Below are 20,331 nucleotides of genomic sequence, written 5' to 3'. Positions count from 1 at the left end.
ACTTTTAAGAGGCTTAAGAGTTTCTTTAGCAGTGGAGAAAATGGATGAAACATGAAGAGGGAGAAGAAATGTTTTGCACACAATGCATGACAGTGAGTTAACAAGACACTACACATTAGATGGTGCAGGGATCATGTTATTAGAGACACGCTAACATCTCCGACACCGCGCAAAAATAAAGAATATATATACATATATAATGTGTGTGTGTGTGTGTGTGTGTGTGTGTGAGAGAGAGAGAGAGAGAGAGAGAGACAGAGAGAGAGAGAGAGAGAGAGAGAGAGAGCGGTAAAACAGGAAAAATGACGCCTGTAATTTCAAAGTGAAGACTTATAATAGACCCTACTCTTTTATTTCCTTATTAGACAACCAACCAATCACAGTCTTCAAAAGACTGTGTCATAGCTAGCAACGGGGTCAGCCCCGCCTCCTCACTAAGATAAAAGTTTTTGTCTTTTCCTCGTTCAGAGTTGCTCTCAGATTGGTCCTGAATCACTTTTAAGCTAAGACTCCTAGTTAGAATTTATTAAGCTAAATTAGGAGCTCTCTGGGAGGATTCTTAGAATCTTTAAGAATACGGGCCTTGGAGTTTGAGGCATACAAGGTACAAAGAGCTGTAGTCAATATATAGATGAGCTTATCATCAGCTGAAATTCTGAACATCCCACTTTCCACTCACCCTTCCTGCTTGAGACTCTCACTTCCTGTTGTGAAGCACCCGTCTGACCCATCACTAACACTCCATATCAAAGAGCTTTGAACTGAAGAAGAACACAGCAGAGATGAGTTGCAGTGTGCTCAGAGTTGGCACGGACTGCACAAAGCCAAGGCCATACATTCCACAGAGCTATTTTTCACATGACTATGATCTGTATCCGAGAACCTTCTATATTTACTAATGGATGCCAGATCTCGATTGTACTCCTCCAGAAAACCAACTCACTGTCTCCACAGCCAATGTAATGACAAAAAAATTCAGAGCAGATGTAAACTATTTGTGTTAAATGTGCTTCATCTGTTCTGTAACCTGCCTAGGAATTATGACTAGTGGGATGTTTTACAAACAAGGTAGTGTGACTTTGGGCAGTTTGGCTGCTTATTCTTACTAGGTAATATAAAAACCAAAAAACATCTAGGAAAGTACTTTGACCACAATCCAATCTACTTCATGCTTTACAGCTGAACGGAACAGTGCTAAAAAAAAAAAAAAAAAAAAAGAATAATAATTTCAGAAATGTACTATTACACTACAGCTTTAAAGGTTTTGATGAACTTTCGACTTGATGGCCAAGTAAGTGAAAACAGTAGTGTTGCTTTACTATTTTTTTTTTTTGATGAAAAGAACAGCATTTATTTAAAATACGAATATTTTGCAATATTATTATTATTATAAATATATTTACTGTCACTTCTGATCAATTTATTCCAACCATGCTATAAAAAAACATCCATTGACCCCAAACTTTTGAATGTTAGGCTATACAGACTATATATTGTTTTTTTATAGGAATCGTCATTTTAAACAAACAGGCTGTCAAGTAAATTTTATGTTCAAACAAACATATCATAGAACATATGAATAATATTTAATTAATTTAATTTATCTGAACCAATATAACAATACATTAAAACACAGCGATATCTTTTAGTACTAAAACAATATTTTGCAATATTATTATTATTATAAATATATTTACTGTCACTTTTGATCAATTTATTCCAACCATGCTATAAAAAAAAATCCATTGACCCCAAACTTTTGAATGTTAGGCTATACAGACTATATATTGTTTTTTTATAGGAATCGTCATTTTAAACAAACAGGCTGTCAAGTAAATTTTATGTTCAAACAAACAACAGAAATCATAGAACATATGAATAATATTTAATAAATGTAATTTATCTGAACCAATATAACAATACATTAAAACACAGCGATATCTTTTAGTACTAAAACATTTAAAGCATGTAAATTGCTCTAAAATTGTCAACGATTATGCAAATTAATTATGAAAACAGTTTCTGATTTAAAGAAATAGTTCAAACTGAATTCAAGGACATTAGTTAAACTTCAAAAATATACTGCCATTTTTCAAACTGAAGTTTAAATCAAAGATGTTATTTATGCTGTTAAAATCTCAACATAACACTACCATGTTCCCTGAGAACAGAAAAAAGCCTTAAAAACAGGCCCAAAAAAATCTACACAATATACATAATCCTACTTAATTGTTTCTGCATCAATATAATATTGAATACATGACAAAAATTCAATATAACAACCCAGCCCTAGTTAGAATCTGATTAATGGAACTGGATCTGATCAATTTATTCCAACCATGCTATAAAAAAACATCCATTGACCCCAAACTTTTGAATGTTAGGCTATACAGACTATATATTGTTTTTTTATAGGAATCGTCATTTTAAACAAACAGGCTGTCAAGTAAATTTTATGTTCAAACAAACAACAGAAATCATAGAACATATGAATAATATTTAATAAATGTAATTTATCTGAACCAATATAACAATACATTAAAACACAGCGATATCTTTTAGTACTAAAACATTTAAAGCATGTAAATTGCTCTAAAATTGTCAACGATTATGCAAATTAATTATGAAAACAGTTTCTGATTTAAAGAAATAGAGTTCAAACTGAATTCAAGGAAATTAGTTAAACTTCAAAAATATACTGCCATTTTTCAAACTGAAGTTTAAATCAAAGATGTTATTTATGCTGTTAAAATCTCAACATAACACTACCATGTTCCCTGAGAACAGAAAAAAGCCTTAAAAACAGGCCCAAAAAAATCTACACAATATACATAATCCTACTTAATTGTTTCTGCATCAATATAATATTGAATACATGACAAAAATTCAATATAACAACCCAGCCCTAGTTAGAATCTGATTAATGGAACTGGATCTGACAAGAAAGCTAGTACAGACGCCCGTGGCACAGAATAAGAAAACAACTGCCAACTGCAGCAGTCATGAACTCTTGAACCAAGGATTTAGCAAACTCATCCAGGTTAGTCAATAACTCACATGGTGCACAGAAGGTTTCCAGATCCAACACATGATGTGAATTATGGGAAAAGAAACGCATCATATCCTGTCTGCAAGCTGGCTGCAGGTCAGTGGACATCCAGATGCTGCAGTGCTTTAAAAACTCCATTTAGAAAAGTCTGAACACCATCACCTGCTCGGAGGATACATGGATGTGAGATGTCCACTTTCACATGCATTATTCAGCTCTGTTCAGTCTTATCATTTAAACAGAGATGGATTAAAGTGGGCAGATCTTGATGGGGATAAGAAAGAATTAAACTGATGTAGTGTACTTGTAAAAACCAAACAGTGTTTGCTCAGAAAGCATGCTTGATGTAGTTGAGGCATCTTGAGTTTAAGAGTATTTTTAAGTATTCAAGTGTACATTTATTTATTTATTTATTTTTTAATATTCACAGTGGAATGGATTTACACATAGTACTGGCACCCAGACTAATACATAGGGCCTTTCGCACCGCGGGAACCTTTTCATAGTAACAGAACTAATTGTGGAACTACCCACTTTTTGGCGTTTTCGCACCGCCGGAACTGGATGCGATTTTAGTACCGGACTGCCTTTTTCGAGAACCAAATTAGCTCCTACTCCAGAGCAGGTCCTCCATCCTCCTGTTGTTAATGTTGTTCTTATTTGTTTCTGTTATTGAACGCCGCGCACAAATGACGTCACTGTCGACCGGCTTAAGTCACTTCTTAGTACACACTCTCGGTGCGAATGCAACCCTTTAAATGGTACTGGGAAATAGTTCGCGCAAAATCGTCCCAGTACTTTAGTACTGTACATTTAGTTCTGGAACTGAAGCGGTGTGAAAGGCCCTTATGAGAGGATAAAAAAAGAAAAATTTAAGAGCAGAAAAAATATATTGCATTTAACAAATAAGTGGACTTACTAATATTACTTTGCATAATTTCAATGCTAATTCGACAACACAGCACTTATTTTGAGTTGAGTTGAAGTATAATCATGCATAGCTTAATACCATGGTAATTAAATATAACTATGGTTTCTATAAAACCTTATTTGCCATTTGTAATAAAAATATTTAGAAATGGCCATAGTTTCAAAATAAAAATGAATAAAAAATGAATTACTAATGGTTTTGGTAGCTGAAAATCAACAAATTAGCCAAAATGTTAGATAAAAGAGCATGAGGCAGGGGATTTGTAGAGATTTGTGAATAACGATCGTTCCAATTCAGTGCAAATCTGGAGCTTTCTGCAGATGCTGTGTGGGTCAGTAAATAAATAAACTTAGAAGCAGGGATATAGACGGCTAACTAATTAATCATTCTGTGATCATCAAAAAAAAATGGCAAAAACAATTTAGAAAATAAATAAATAAATGTAACAATACAAAAATGTCTTGTTATAAGCATCTGCTAAATGAGTACAGAGTAATTCATTGTAAACGTAAAATTTGCCAACGATTGCATTCCTGCTTACAAAGTAGAAATTACCCACATACAAAACAGGCACATTCTAAGGCAATGATAGGTCAAGGAAACAATGAGACATTTTGGGTGTTGACCCACATTAGTGCACCATGGCCCTGTCGCAGTGACTCCAGCCCTCCTGATTGTGAGCACTAAACTGGTTGCACTTAACTTGTTTTGACAGCCGATAAAGGCCAATTAAAGCCTGCAGGTTGTGTTTTCACAGGCCTTATCCAGGACATTATCAAGAAGCTATTTTTTCCGAAATAGGTTTCACTTTGCATTAATAACGGTAAATCTGACAGACCGCCAAACGCCGTAAGGCTGAAGGACTTCAAAGGAGAATAAAATGCATTACTGGCATGCAAGCTTTGATGTAATGATTCCTCAAGTGTGCGCTGTGATCAATATTTAACAAAGCTCTAATAACGTCAAAGTGCTTCAATATAAAAGTGGGAGAGTACAGTTTAAAACCACTCAGAAAATGCAGAAGACGTCCAAAGAGACCAAGACACTTTTCAGATGGGAAACTATCTGGCGAAATCAGCACAAACTAAAAAAGATATCAAACAGGCTAGCAAATCAGGAAAAAAATAGAAGTGAGAGAAATGCTCTTTCACCAAGACTGAAGAGAGGAAGGAAAAAAAACATGGGTTTGTTGACAGCAGATCTTTTCCAAGCAGTGTGTGCCATGATCAAAAGAATGCTACATCTAGATGCTCAAATATCAGGCCGTTTCGTTCCTTCAACGCCGCCTGGCTTCAAACTGTCAAACACAGATTAAAGACAACGCTTGCTCTGTTGGGTACAAAATCAATCTGCATAGACAGACAAAAATGAAGTTAACAAATAGACAATAACAATATTAGGTCTAGGGTTGGGTACCAAACTCTGTACTTTTAAGGGTACCGACCGAATTGCATCTGTACTACTGAGTACCGATTCACGTTAAATCAATTGGTGCCAAATTTCGGTACCGGAGAACGCATCTGAATTCGTCAATTTTGGACGAATAAATCAAAAGTAGCCACTGCCACTTAATTCGAATCGCTAGTGTCTATGAATATTAAAATGCAAAAAAACGGTTTAAATATGAATCCTGCATGTTTAAATAAAACAATTAAATGATAAAAAATAAATAATACAACTAGATTAATCACGTAATTGTAGAAAAAAATAATACAATTATTAGCCTATTAAAAAATGTTTTAAAGGAATATTCACACAGTTTTTCTTCCATGTATTAATTTCAACAGTAAACCTCAGTTTGTTTGCCAAAAAATAAAAGGGTTTAATTTTTGCATTCAAGCAATTGACGCCTAACTGCCGCTAATTCAAAAGTGAAAGTAAAATGAGCACGGCGCTTTCAAGCTATTTAAAAGCGACGGAAAGCGAGGAAAAAAGTGAAAATTCAAACGAACTAAAAACGAACAATTGCTTTACGCCGAATTGCCGCTATTTCAAAGTTAAAGTAAAATGCGCACACCACTTTTACAAGCCATTTAAAAGCGAAGGAAAGCTAGGAAAAGAGGGAACGCCCCGCCCCCGCGGTGATACCGGTATTACCGGTGTTGTCACACGTCGATTAACCGGTGGGAAAATTTCCGCACCGTCATAACCCTAAACGGTACCCAACCCTAATCAAGTCTTGTGATTATATTCCGAATCAAAAAAGGCAAATGGAGCAGTCAGAAGCAAAAATATGGCTGTTCTGCAAGCAGATGAACAGAACGGACCCACGGGGGGAGAAACTGGAAAGCCTCCACACATTCTCAAGCGAGCCAGTCAGCTTTAACACCTTGGCAGACGGACAAGAGCAAAACTAATTGCAAAACAGACCTTAGACAGAGGCACAATCAATTACGCCGTCTGTGACGTCTGGCTGCTTCTGCTCGTATGTGTTTCTGAATGAAGGAAGTGTGAAGTCTGCAAAGTAGAATAATTCATGGTTGAAAGGGAGTAGCTCACTGCTATCTGTAATGGGAAGTGCGTCTATCTGAATGCATCACTCACTGGATGGATGCCACAGAGCCACTCATTGGCAAAATCACTTGAATAGGGACACAAAACAGTTCGGGTTTGATTCATGGCTGTTTCTGCATTCATTCTGGAAGCACAACCATAAAAGGCTTGTGTGTGGAGTTAATATCCACAGTATTTCTGTGGAAAAGCAATGTCATTTGTGACTGTCATCAGATGAATGAGCAGGAATCAGTCAGGCAGGCACTGAACCAAACAGTGCAAGGCTTGACAATCTCCCTCCTCCTCTCTCTTCCTCCTTTCCTCTGACCTGGTTCCAAAGCCACAGTCAACATGATGGAACTGGGGTTTCTGAAACAGGAAGGTGGAAAGAAAAAGGCTGACTTGACTATGACACCCCCAGCATGTCCACTGTCCCGCTGCTGGATGGTCTTCAGAGTGTCGCCCCCCCCAGTGCATCTGTTGAGGTTCGACGCCATAAACCCAATAACGATAGTGATGATCTTAACAGACCTTTTCTGGGCCATCTGTCACAGAAGGAACAAAAGTCCGCCACTGTCCCCTGGGAGCCCAACACACAAAACATTTGCTAGGAACAGCCTCTAAAAGTACAGCAGCACTTTTTAGCTACACTACCACTATCCACTCAAATACATAAACGTATTGTTAATGCGGTGATGTAATAGGTCTATAAAAGTTTAGTCCATCTAAACAAGTCTGATTTTAAAGCAAGGATGCATTAAACTGATTAAAAGTGACAGTAAAGACTTTCCTAATGTTTCTATTTTCTAATAGATTTCTATTTCAAATAAATGTTCTGTTCTTTTGAACTTCTGAAATACATGTATTATGGTTTACACAAAAATATTAAGCAGCACAACTGTTTTCAACACTGATCATAATAAGAAATGTTTCTTGAGCACCAAATCAGCATATTAGAATGATTTCTGAAGGATCATGTGACACTGAAGACTGAAGTAATGGCTGCTGAAAATTCAGCATTGCCATCACAAGAATAAAAATGATAAGAAAACAGTTATTTGAAATCGTAATAATATCAGTGTTTTTATTGTACTTTTAATCAAATAAATGCAGCCCTGGTGAGCACAAGAGACTTCTTTAAAAATGTTTAAAAACTAATCCTAAACTTTTCAATAGCAGTGTACATAAAACCCCCCCACCAAGAAACACCAAATTTAACGCATAAGTTGTTAGTAAATTAAAAGTACTCTGTAATTAAAACACTCTTTCCACAACGGCGGTGCACTGCTGCAGACGGGATAAGGAGGAGAAGAATTGTTTAATAAAGTCATTATTTTTGTTTTCTTTGCACACAAAAAGTATTCTCGTAGCTTCGTAAAATGACGGTTGAACCCCTGATGTCACATGGATTAGCCTATTTTACCGATGTCCTTGCTACGTTTCTGGACCTGGGAACATTGCAGTTGTGTTGCTGTCTATGGAGGGTCTGAGAGCTCTCGGATTCTATCAAAAATATCTTAATTTGTGTTCCGAAGATGAACGAAGGTCTTACGTGAACATGTTTGGAACAACATGAGGGTGAGTAATTAATGACAGAATTTTCATTTTTGGGTGAACTATCCCTTTAAAATATGTTCAACTGGTTCTGATTAAATTTTGATTTGCTGCATATTTTTATTACAAACATGCTGCCTAAAAAAAAAAAAGTGGAAAAGAGATTTAAAATGTCCTTCCTCAGTTTTAATAACTACAGACCAATACCCTTGAAGCTAGGGCTGCACGATAAATCGAAATGGAATCGAGATCGCGATTCGACAGAAGCTGCGATTGTCATGCGTATCTTTCAGTGAAGCACGGTTCTGTGATCAGCAGTAAATCTCCATCCATAGGCCAGAGGGCGCTCTCGCGCTGAAACTCCAAATACGCCTCGCAGAAGAAACCCAGGAAATGCCTATTGCTGCAGCTGAATAAACAGAAGATTCAACTGCTTTCATTAATTCAACGTGACTAATAAACACACGACTACGGCAATATACGGTTTATCTGAGTTCTTATTATAATTTTCATTAAAATGAAGTATATTTATAATGCAATGCCTTTATCACTGCTTAGATACTATGAAATATGTTGCGTGCCTTATTCTGTGTAAGAAGCCACATCATCTCACAGAAGGATTTATTTCAAACACTCGACTGACGTTATGAAGTGAGTTTGGTGTAAAAATATGTTATTAAATGTGGTATTTTCACATGCTTTCAGATGGAGCAGCATTTACTTCACAGAGCCGTAGTTCACTGAGAAGCTATGCATCTGCGATTTTTTTTGCGTAACTTGTCAGTGAACTACAGCTACGTGTAGTAAATTCTGCTCCATCTGAAAGCACGTGATGATGGTTTCCTGCTGATTACAGAACCGGCTTTACTAACAAAATGCGCATAACAATCGCATTCGATTAATCGTGCAGCCCTACTTGAAGCATTAAAATGCTAATTTATTGATATTTGTATGTTCAGTTTATCAAAACTAATCTGTTCATGAGAGTTGTTTAATAAGAAAGCCACTTCTGAGTTTGTTGTCCTAAGGACATATTTTAAAAATACAGAAGCTTAAACACATTGGACAGTGATGAGCTATTTTTGGGACTAAACACATTTAGGAAAAAATCTTTCTGAATATACGCAACATCCCAAAGCAATACTGGCTGCTCTGCCTGCACTTTATTCTCACAAATTTGACCAAAATCACTGACTGCAGTGCAAACTATTTACATGCTAACAAAAGAGTAATTAATATACAACCACGCCATTTAACATAAGTAACCTGAGTGTTGACATCACTAATAAGGAAGGGAAAATCTACATCCTGAGGTCCTGGGGTGGATCAAGAGACATCTTATAAGCTTTCAACGGGATAATGCCATACAAAATGGAAGGTGTGTAAGTGGATACAATGAGTATTCAGCATCTTCAAGAAGGGCAAAAACAGGGTCAATGGCCATATGCAAATCAAGGCTCTGTTAAGGGGAGAGGAGTGGCACCAGCTGTCCGACAGACTGACCTTCACCACCTCCTTCATCATATATAGCACTGCGAGAATATGGCAGCCTGACACTACAACTTTGAACTCAGAAACTCAGTTTTGTGTCTTAAAATGTGGTAGGGTTCCTTGCAAGGTACATATGCACAAGCTAGACTTCAGAAAATAACAAGAAAAGATATGCTACATTGGCGGATTAAAAATCAAATCCCAGCTGTGAAAAAGCAATAAAAAAACAAGAAATATTACTTTAACTTCTTGAACGCTGTGCTACATGAAGCTGTGCAGTGATTACGCACTGGAATGGGCCTCTGGTTTGTCAGATCTGAAATCTAAGGGGAAAAACTAAGGGCCTCAAACAAAATGGATATTTTGCTGGTTGGAACAGCATGTCAGCCTCAGCCAAGAAAGCACATCTAATCTCTGAAGTTTTTTAACTGAGCAGTATCCTGGGATTTTATTAAATGAGCTAAAACTCGTTCCTTAGTGTAAAGTTGTAAGGAAGCTGTCAAAAGTGTAATGAGTAAAAAATTTGCAATTAAAATCTACTGTTGCGCTCACTGAGCCACTATGTGTCTGGTTTACACACTGAGAAGAAATATTCAAACAGGCCTATGAAGCCCAAAAAATTATATTTGAATGGGCAAATTGTGCTCAGACAGTCTGATTTCCGTGAATCGGTTCTTTCGAACAGCTCGTTTCAATTAACTGGTTCACAAAATGATTCAGCGGTTCATTATCATGTGGCATCGTACAGTATATTATTAATCATTATTATTTCATATTATAAATAATTATTATTCCGTATGATAAATAAGTTAGTTTATTGTAAATGCGTGTGTCCATGTTCCGTTTTAATTAATTATAAGGTGCCTTTGCATGAAACATTACTCAACTGTATTTACATATCTCTATTGAAAGATTTCGCTTGTTTTAATAGAACTGAATGCATTTCAATCTCCGAAAGAGGGGATTCTTACGAGTTTTGACATTTTTATATAAGTCATTACGAAATGAACAAGTTCGCAATGGTGTTCGGTCAAATGACTTGGCATGTTGTCCGATTCGCATTGACCCTGAGATGAGTCGTTGACTCAAGAACCGCTCGAACCGATTCGTTGAAGGAATTGTTCAGAACAGTTTTGAGAACAGGTTCAACCGATTCACTGAAAAGATCCGACTTAAAATAACGATTCATTCACGAATCGGTTATCGATGTAGAACGTGCCAATGAAGACCAAAAATTCCATTCACTCGCGTCTATGATGCCCAAAAATTCTGTCTGGGTAGACAGCTAATCTTAGCTAGCTTTTAAAACACAACCAACCAGATTAATGGCATAAGGACAGCGCTTCTCAGATCCAAGATGTGGACTTCACAGTTTTCATTGTAACACGAGTACAGCATAATTACACTTCACATATATACGTTAAACTCATACAATTTACGTGTAAATAAGACACGAGGCCGCACGCACAGCCCTTAACAACAGCAACCAAACAGCCATACTCTAAACAAAGACGTGTAAAACAACCATACAACATCGACATAGCGATTTTACACTCTAAACAAAGACGTGTAAAACAACCATAAAACATCGACATAGCGATTTTATCAGTGTAGTAACTACCTAGCTAACATATCGTGCAATCCGTGGAGTTCAATGTTCCAGTTTAAAAAAACAAAGCTACTTACTCTAGGTGAACAGAAGCAGAACGCCACAGCGCACGTTCCCAATCCGTCCCGTCTTCCTCTTTAATCTTTAAAGAGACACTATTTGCGCATTTTCTTGGGTTTTAAAAGACTATTCACATCGGCATGCATCATCTCTATCGACACAGATTGGGTCCCGATCGGTGCGTTCACGCCACAGCGCCTGAAATCCCGCAGAAAGGGAACTAGCAGTGTGTTGTTGTGTATTGGGATGAATCAATGAACAGAAGCAGAACGCCACAGCGCACGTTCCCAATCCGTCCCGTCTTCCTCTTTAATCTTTAAAGAGACACTATTTGCGCATTTTCTTGGGTTTTAAAAGACTATTCACATCGGCATGCATCATCTCTATCGACACAGATTGGGTCCCGATCGGTGCGTTCACGCCGCAGCGCCTGAAATCCCGCAGAAAGGGAACTAGCAGTGTGTTGTTGTGTATTGGGATGAATCAGAGATGGGAAAAAATCTGTCACAGCCAGAATCTGTGTGTGAGGGAACAAAGAGCCACACAGCCGCCTAGTGGACAGAGAGCGGAATTACACCAGCTGAGTCCAAATGAAAGACGTCCAGGTGGCTGGGAAATGTTTGAGAAAATGAACATGAATATAATTATTTATTTCTAAGGAAGAAAAATATAAGAATAAAATAAGAATGAATAAGTCTGCGTGACAGTTTACGTGTAATTCAATTAAAGGGATATTTCATCCCAAAATTAAAATTCTGTCATAATTTACCCACCCTCATGTTGTACAAAACCTTAATCCTTCTGCTTCTTAACACAGTTGCTGGTACTCAGTGACTTGTGTATTTTTTTATACTATGGAAGCCAATGGCTACCAGCAGTCTTTAAAATATCTTACAGAAAATATTCATACAGGGCTGAAACAACATGAGGGTGAGAACGATGACAGAAATGTCATTTTTGGGTCCCTTTAAATCTATAAATTAATTGCCTGTACATTTCATGAAAGTATATTATTTACAAAAATTGTGTATGTATTGCCTACATATCTGTTTGAAAATGAAAATATTTTGTAAATGCCAATTTATTAAAAAAATAAAACTATTACATCAAGACTAATAAATATTTTTACGCGTTTTTATTGTACTTCTTCAAAAGCATATAATTTCCAAACAATAAGTATACTTAAAATGTTATATATGTTATACTGTATTTACAAATAAGCGATTATCTGCATTATAATTCTTTAAAAAAAAGACAAGGATATAGAGCATTTAATTGTAGATTATAACTTGCCCTTATCCTGAATTTCCCAACATGATCTTAGTATAATTTACCTTTAGTAAAACTGTTTAAAATTGCTATCTATCAAGAATAATAATCTAAGAATAATTCTAAAAACACTGCAAGTTTATCAAAATTTTGATCAGCATTTTGTAAAATGGAACCTGGACTTACATTAACTGCAAGTGAAAACCCAGTTTATACACCACCACCATCATCATCATTATTGCTCATGGCATTAGCAGACACGATATGAGAATTATATTTTGTCATTGTGTATAGTAACATCCACAAATACTCAACGAGTTGATGGATAGATTTAAATCTGTATGACATTCACTCAAGATAAACAAGACACATGAAAGGTCTTATATGCATCAATCATTGCTTATACGGTCAGATGCCTAATGCATGCCCTTATGTATTCATTTTCATGAACTTTTAAGACTGGAAAGAAGTCCAGTCTTCAGAGTCACATGATCCGTGAGAAATCAAACTAATGTGCTTTTTTGTTACTCAAGAAACATTTCTTACTACGATCAATGCTGGAAACAGTTATTTGATGAATAGAAAGTCTAAAAAAAGCAGCATTTATTTTAAATCTATCATTTGACAAAAGCAAAATTCCCTGCAAAGCATTGAGAGAATGAGGCGAATCATACATGACAGTTTTCTTTTATTTAGACAACCCAAATAAAAGGCACATAAAACATTGCGCAATGTGTTTACATAATTATTCTTGACATACATTAAAAACAAAAAATGTAGGAATGTTTTTACCTTTCTGCTAACCAAAAAAAGCCTAGTCTTCATATATATACAAAATTACCAATGTTAATGTTCTAATACAAAAAGTCTTATAAAAGGTTATTTTACTTGTGTTTTTCCTTGCATGTGTCTATCGTAACTACCACATTCTCTGAGCTAAATGTTTTTGTACAAAGATATACATTCATTGGCCTTCACATGGGTTTGCCAATTTAATCAAAAGGACATGAACGGACTGGACTCATTTTAAACTCTCCAATCCAAAACCGAACACCAAGTCTTTTCTTGTTTTTGCCCCATTAATGTTCTTTAAAAGATAATGATGCATAAGGAGTAACTTCATGAGCAATACTTTATAGGATATAAAAAAAAATAACAAATTCCTCAAACATGGCAACTTGATATTTCATATGCAAAATAGATTCTAAATCTCCACACACATTTGGTAAACAGTTAAACTGCAGTTGGCCGCCCAGGCAGTTTCCATCGCTGAGCACTGCTCGTCTTATCAGAGAGAAGACTGATGTGTTTCACGGTGGCATTTTCAGACATGCAGTTCAGGCACGGAAGTGACGCCATTGTGGAAGGACAAACATTTAAATCACAAGCACAATTAAAAACCCTTTCGTTTGTTTTTTCTTTTGTTGTAGTGTTTTTTTCAGTCACATTCCTCAAATTCCAGTTCTCAGTCGTAATAATCCGCCTCTACCGAAGGCAACATTTAAAAACAAACAAAACGAAAACGTATAACAGGCCATTAAACGATTTTTGCTTTCACATCCCTACATGTAAGTCCATGTAATACTAACTTAAGACCACAAATGCTTTGCTACCAGGTCAACGCTGGTTGGGAAACACTGGGGGTGCGAGTTAACACAAACTAAACCTTCTTCCGGCGATTTACGCTGAGGCGGTGGTAGCTATGACATCATCATTTAAAGTATGATCACATTCAGCTGGTTGTACTCTTTGTTTGAGACTCATTCACATCACACAAGTGCGCACAACCCTGGTTTAGAGGGCCACGTGTGACTACATACCTTGCATCGGTTTCCACATATCATAACATGAAACGGGTACGACAGCTGTCCGGCTCGGTCAAAAGGAGGACTGAAAAAAGGCATATTGCTTATTATATCCAACAGGGAAAGGAAAATCAAAGAGAATAACTAGTTTGGGGATATCTGCGCAAGCCGATTTTATCTGTTATTTTTAAGCAGGGTTACTCCAAACAATATGACAAACCCTGAAAATTTGAAGGCAATTTTGGTTTTTACTGTGACTGGGGTAAACGAACAAGCAACAGAGGTTAACTTTATGCTCCTGTGACGGACGATCACGTCAACGGCTGAAGAGTATATGGCACCTCGACCTCTGAGGTACGTCTGTTTTCGCCAATAAAGGGAACTATGTTTAGTGTGTTAATTGCGTAGAAAATTAGGTCTGGAAGAAAGCGTTATGCGCGATTCTGTCCATAACAGGAGCAGAGTAAGTTGGGACACCCTCAGCAAATTTCCTGAGCAAAAGGTCCTAACACCGTATCTACACCGGACGCGACGTTTGTCGTGTCGCGCCGCAACAGCTAAAGTCTGTCTGTACTGGACGCGACAAAGAGACCGTTGAAAATCATTTGAAATTTGTGTCAGTACGTCATAAATAGAACTCAGCAGCAGTTTACTGTCGGGAATTTGTCGCGCCGCATCCAGTGTAGACAGCATAATAGGTTCTATTGTATTTTGTCGCGTCGCGCCGCGCCACTCGCGTCCGGTGTAGACACGGTGTGAGGAAAAACAGCCCTCGTCCTTTGGAAAGGAAGAGCAAAAACGTCACGGTTACAAAACTAAATGCTCTTAAGAATAATAATGGACCTTTCAGTGTTGAAGTCGGCCACTTGGTGACCAGGCATCTATGCGAACACTCAAAATATTTGATCTAAAATAATACTGCCATCAGAATAATCACCGAAGAGAGATGTGTTCAGTGCAAGATTGTAACTGTTAATGTTCAACCCCACTAAGCAGAAGAATATAGAGTATTGTCTCCAAAAAAAAAAAAAAAAACCCTCTCATCTTCCATTAATGGAAGCCACTGTCCCTTTTGTTGTACGTGACTCATTAATATGCATAAAACTATGAAATACTGATAAGCAAGCTAATGTAACAAAAATAAAATCCTCACAGTTAATATTTGCCAAAGTCCTTAAACCGTTAACACTAACAATGAAGCGCTCCGCTTCAAACAGCCGACTGGCAAGGATCTCCTGGCACTAGAAAAGTGAAATCACCAAACATACAGCATGTCAGTCTTCCACTCCATGCAATAACTATTTTTTCTGTCCGTCACTAAACTCTAGACAATCTCTCAGCGGAGCGAAAGAGACGCAAAGTGCCAGCTAACATCGCATGATTCCTTGCCGCTGCGGACTGCCATTTTCCTATACTCGCCATTCCTCCAGGCTCTTTTTTTCCCTCACATCTGGAGAGGAAGACTAAAACGGGAGACATGAGGTTTACTAGGAGAAGGCGGGTGGGATGTTGGGTTCTACCAGGGCGGAGTGGAAGGCAGGACCTGCGAGAGGAAAGACATGCTTTCCATTGGCCTCATGGCGATGTTGAGTGGACCGGTGATGTTCATTGACATGGGCGAGGTTATGGCGACGGGATGGCCGATGTTCATGGCCGCCGTAGCTGGGATGTTGACCGAGGCGATGTTGACAGGACCAGTGATGGTGACTGGATGCTGAAGGCTGACGGGGGAGGTGATGTTGACCGTGTTGGAGGTGATGTTCATCTGGGCGGCGATGGTGACGGGGATGCTGGCAAGGCCGCGGTTCATGGCCGTAGTGTTGGATGCGGTTGAAGCAGTGACTGGTGTGACTGAGGCAGAGTTGCACACGTTGTTAGAGTCTGACCGGAAAAAGTAAAAAAGGAAAGAGTGAATAAAACACTGGGGTGATTTCTAGGGTTCATTAATAAAGATGGCCAATGGTTAGTGTGAGAGTTTCAGGCGAGTAGCTGTCTTGTCACTGAATATTTTAAATTTATCGATCTTATACATCTATTTTTACATTCGGTTTACTGCAATGTATTCCACATTGCTGTTGAAAATTTGTCACCAACATAATTTTTTGGCTAAAAATTTAAAACTGGCTAGATTGTCAAAAATTACTTGTGATGGTCTTGAAAGTATCAGTAAAACCTACAAACCAATGCTTTGCATTACATTTTACATAATTAGCTTGTTGTTAAGAAAAAAATCTTAAAAAAAAATTTTTTTTTGTAAAGATGTATTTTTATAAATACTTCTAGTAAATATAATACATTGTTAAAGACCAATGTTTCTAAAGAAAAGTGTTTACATTTTCTGTAAACACTGTAAATTGTGGATTGTTTGGCAAAAATCTAACATTTCATGAAAAATATAAATGTTTCTAGTAATTATAAATATACAGTGTTAAAGAAATATGTCCCTAAAAGAAATTAGAACCTAAAAGAAATTAGAATTTTTTTTTATTTGTAATGTAACATTTTATGAAAAATATAAATATTGTTTAGTAAATTAATTGTAGTAGTATTAAAATACATAATGTGGTGGGACTAGTGAAAAGTAAAAATCAGAACTGAAGAAAATCCTTACAGTTAAGGCCCGAATATCTCTAATTTTTACCCAACCTCTACATAATTGAATATCCAATATTCACAGTACACAGCTGACATTTGTGGGCTTTAAAAGGCCAGGTTGGGGAAAATACCCTTTAGCACCTAATATTATGAAAAGTGAACAAAAAGGACAATTCCGTTTTGTAATGGCCACATCAAACCACACAGGTGGCAAACAATCAGAAAGCACTCATTTATGTGGCAGGATCCAGGGAAACCAGTGGCACCTCTCTTAGTGTGAAAGTCATTCTAGAGGACATCTGAAAATTGTTGGAGAACTGACATACCTTTGTTACAGGGGGAGGTGAAGCTGGCCTGGCCGTGGGTCTTCAGGTGGCTGGTGATGTAGGCGGCACTCAGCATCTTCCCGCAAATGTTGCAGGTGACTTTGCCTTCATGCCGTATCATGTGTGAACGTAGACGGTCTTTGGTGGCGAAGGCGGACGTGCAGGCCTGCAGTGACGGAAAGACAAATCAGTGTGTGGACAGAGTGCGACAGACCAATGAAACTGTTTGAGTGTGCAGGAGAGCGAGGGGCATGCGCAGTCCTACCGTTACTTGGCATTTAAAGGGTCGTTCTGTGGAGTGTACGTGCTTGACATGACAGCTAAGATGATCAGGCCTGTTGGAGAGGAAATCACAAACAATAAAAAAAACCGATTTGAATCGTCACATATTTAAATCGATTTTCAACCGGTTCGCGGTTAATCGTTACATCCCTATACAGGATACAAATGCATACTTCACAAGATCTCACAACTAGACTGGACTAAGTTCGCAAGGTCTGTGGAATTAAACGTTTATTAGACATTTGTTTAAATGATATAAATGCGTATTTGCTGTACACTGACGGTAAACGTAAAAGTATTATAATGTTTGCCTTTCTATTACTAATAATATTTAAGCAATTGTTATAATACTTTTTTGTATACCTTTTAATTAATTTGTTCAACAGTTCTACAGCAAACAAAGAAGAGGGAGAATGTGAGCGCTGTGCTGTTCTCAGCACCGTCAAAATAAAAGTATGGTGCGCGAACATATCGGCCAAACAGAAAACCTTATCGGCCGGTGCCGATATTTGAAATATGCCAGATATCGGACAATATATCGGCCTTGGCGATATATTGGTCAACTACTATTTAACACTGTCGTTTAAATTTTTTGATAGTGGTCGACCAATATTGTTTTTTTGACAGTCGATGCTGATATCAAAAGCTTCGTTCAGACTGTCAGCTTAAATCCAATTTTGTGCATATCCGGATGGAATCTGATTTGAATAACTGACTGTCCACACAGTGTATCGCAACTGTTCATATCCGATTTGTGTGTCCATAAGCCCTCTTTCGTTTTACTGAATGTACATTGGTTACTATGGCAATGCCGTTGCGTTATGCCTACGCTAAAAACAACAATAACAGCAATACAGTTTGCAATACATTGTCTTACGACATGACATGCTGCCGTCGCACTGGATTATTTTTATTATTATGGATTTCGTCTTATGAGGCAGCATCAGAAACGCAGGAAGCTGGAATGTGCGACTAGGGCTGGGTATCGAGTTCGATACTTTTTAGGCACCGACCGAATTGCCGACGTGCAGGCCTGCAGTGACGGAAAGACAAATCAGTGTGTGGACAGAGTGCGACAGACCAATGAAACTGTTTGAGTGTGCAGGAGAGCGAGGGGCATGCGCAGTCCTACCGTTACTTGGCATTTAAAGGGTCGTTCTGTGGAGTGTACGTGCTTGACATGACAGCTAAGATGATCAGGCCTGTTGGAGAGGAAATCACAAACAATAAAAAAAAAAATGACCATGGATGAGAGCAAAACTTGAACTGAACTGCATGATGGCACTATTATTAGGGCTGCACAATAATGGTTAAACTGATAATCGCGAGTAATCATGATTATGGTAAAAAGAAATGTCTAAAATGACATTTCATTATTATTGCACTTTCACATAAGCACAAATCAAGAAAACAAACTTAAGTGGCTTATTTTACCTCATCTAGGTTCCTGATGCATTACATTTCTCAAATAAATTAACAGTCTTTACATTATGAAAACTGGTCCAACAAGAAGCTTTCCAAAGCTAAACCAGTGAAATTCCTAATAATAACTCCAACAACTGCAAACCATGTTAATATTTTTCTATTAAAACTGCAACAAAAAAGAACTTCTATTGTGGCACAGAGTTTGCACGCATTTATTGAGCAAACACAATCGTAAATAATACAGTTAAGCGCTACATAAATAAGTGAGACAAATTGGTTTCTTCTATAAAAAAATTAAACAAAAAGGTACAATTGTTTAGAATTGCTGAACATACCGAGAGAAGCCTTTCCCACAAACGGAGCAGATATACGGCTTGTGCACGCCACCGTCGTGCGAGCGCACATGGTAGGTCATGCGGTCCTTCCTCTTGAAACGCTGGTGACATATGGGGCACTCGAAGGGCTTCTCGTCCGAGTGTGAGAGCTTGTGGCGGTTGAGGTGATAGACGTCACGGAAGGCCTTGCCACACATCTCGCAGCCGTGGTTCTTCTTCACCGGTTTGGGGGGTTTCTTGGGTATGACCGGCTGCTGCTGAGGCAGAACCGACATCACGCCCGCGGCCGTAGATGCAGATGCGGAGGTGGTGGCGGTGGTGAAGATGCCCGCAACTGTGGAGACATAGGAGGGGTTGCCGTTGTTGTCACGTGGCACAGTGGAAATGAGAGACACCATGGTGGGCGCTGTGGTTGTCTTCTTGGGCCGTGAAACCATCTTAATGCCCGTGTGACAGGACTCATGCCGCCGGAGGTGGTAACTGTCCCGAAAGGCCTTGTTGCAGTAGCCGCATATGAAGGGAGTCTTTGACTTGGGCTCCTTCTTTATTACTACCTGACCACCACCTCCTCCCCCTCCGCCCGTCCCACCGCCCATGTTGTCTTTTAGGAGGTCAGCCACACTGACTGGGGGTTTCTGGTCGAGTGGGATGGGAAGAACAGGCTTTTGATCCTGCGGCTCAGAGTTGAGCAGCGGCAGCAGGCTGTTCTGGTGCTGGTGGTGGAGGGCTTCATTGGCCTGCTGAGATAGAAAGAGAAGACATCTTAGCATGTTGAACAATTCTTTGAAGCTTTTAGCCCTGAAACAAAACCAAAACTGTCATAAAGCGCATTTTAACACTAGTGGTCGACCGATATTGGTTTTTTGACAGACGATGCCGATATCTTAGAGACCAGGGTGGTCGATGGCCGATATATGCATTAAATATATAAGTATATATTTTTAATTTTAATTATATTTTATTATTATAATTTGTATTTATTTTAATTAATGTTTGAGAAACTTGAAATAATTTGAAAATGAATTATTATAAAAATAAATGCGTAAAATATAAATACTTTAGATGACAACTTCCTGATTCTGTAATCCTATTACAGTATTTTTCACA

General features: G+C 38.0%; 2 protein-coding genes across 3 annotated transcripts in view; both read right to left on the bottom strand.

Moving 5' to 3' along the window:
- LOC107746650 (CUE domain-containing protein 1-like) overlaps positions 1–11,448 on the bottom strand; it is a 23,420-nt gene extending 11,972 nt beyond the window's left edge. Inside the window, exons 1-2 of one of the 2 annotated variants that reach the window (XM_016560950.1) lie at positions 11,205–11,448; positions 680–761 (exon numbers count right to left, since the gene is read on the bottom strand). The gene's annotated coding sequence lies outside the window, so the exon portion shown is untranslated. The remainder of the gene's footprint in view (positions 1–679; positions 762–11,204) is intronic. The other variant, XM_016560949.1, reaches the window with a different exon arrangement.
- A 3,822-nt stretch (positions 11,449–15,270) lies between these two features.
- LOC107746692 (vascular endothelial zinc finger 1-like) lies at positions 15,271–19,994 on the bottom strand. The gene is made up of 4 exons (XM_016560986.1): positions 19,225–19,994; positions 18,597–18,666; positions 17,183–17,348; positions 15,271–16,142 (listed from the first exon to the last, which is right to left on the bottom strand). Exons 1-4 carry the CDS (start codon positions 19,992–19,994, stop codon positions 15,778–15,780), a joined length of 1,371 nt encoding a protein of 456 aa, XP_016416472.1. The 3' UTR covers positions 15,271–15,777.
- Between the last annotated feature and the right edge of the window lie 337 nt (positions 19,995–20,331).

This window comes from Sinocyclocheilus rhinocerous, unplaced genomic scaffold, assembly GCF_001515625.1.
Source record: "Sinocyclocheilus rhinocerous isolate Xijiao unplaced genomic scaffold, SAMN03320098_v1.1 scaffold259, whole genome shotgun sequence".
NCBI lineage: Eukaryota > Metazoa > Chordata > Actinopteri > Cypriniformes > Cyprinidae > Sinocyclocheilus > Sinocyclocheilus rhinocerous.
This window is presented reverse-complemented; position numbering and strand designations above follow the sequence as displayed.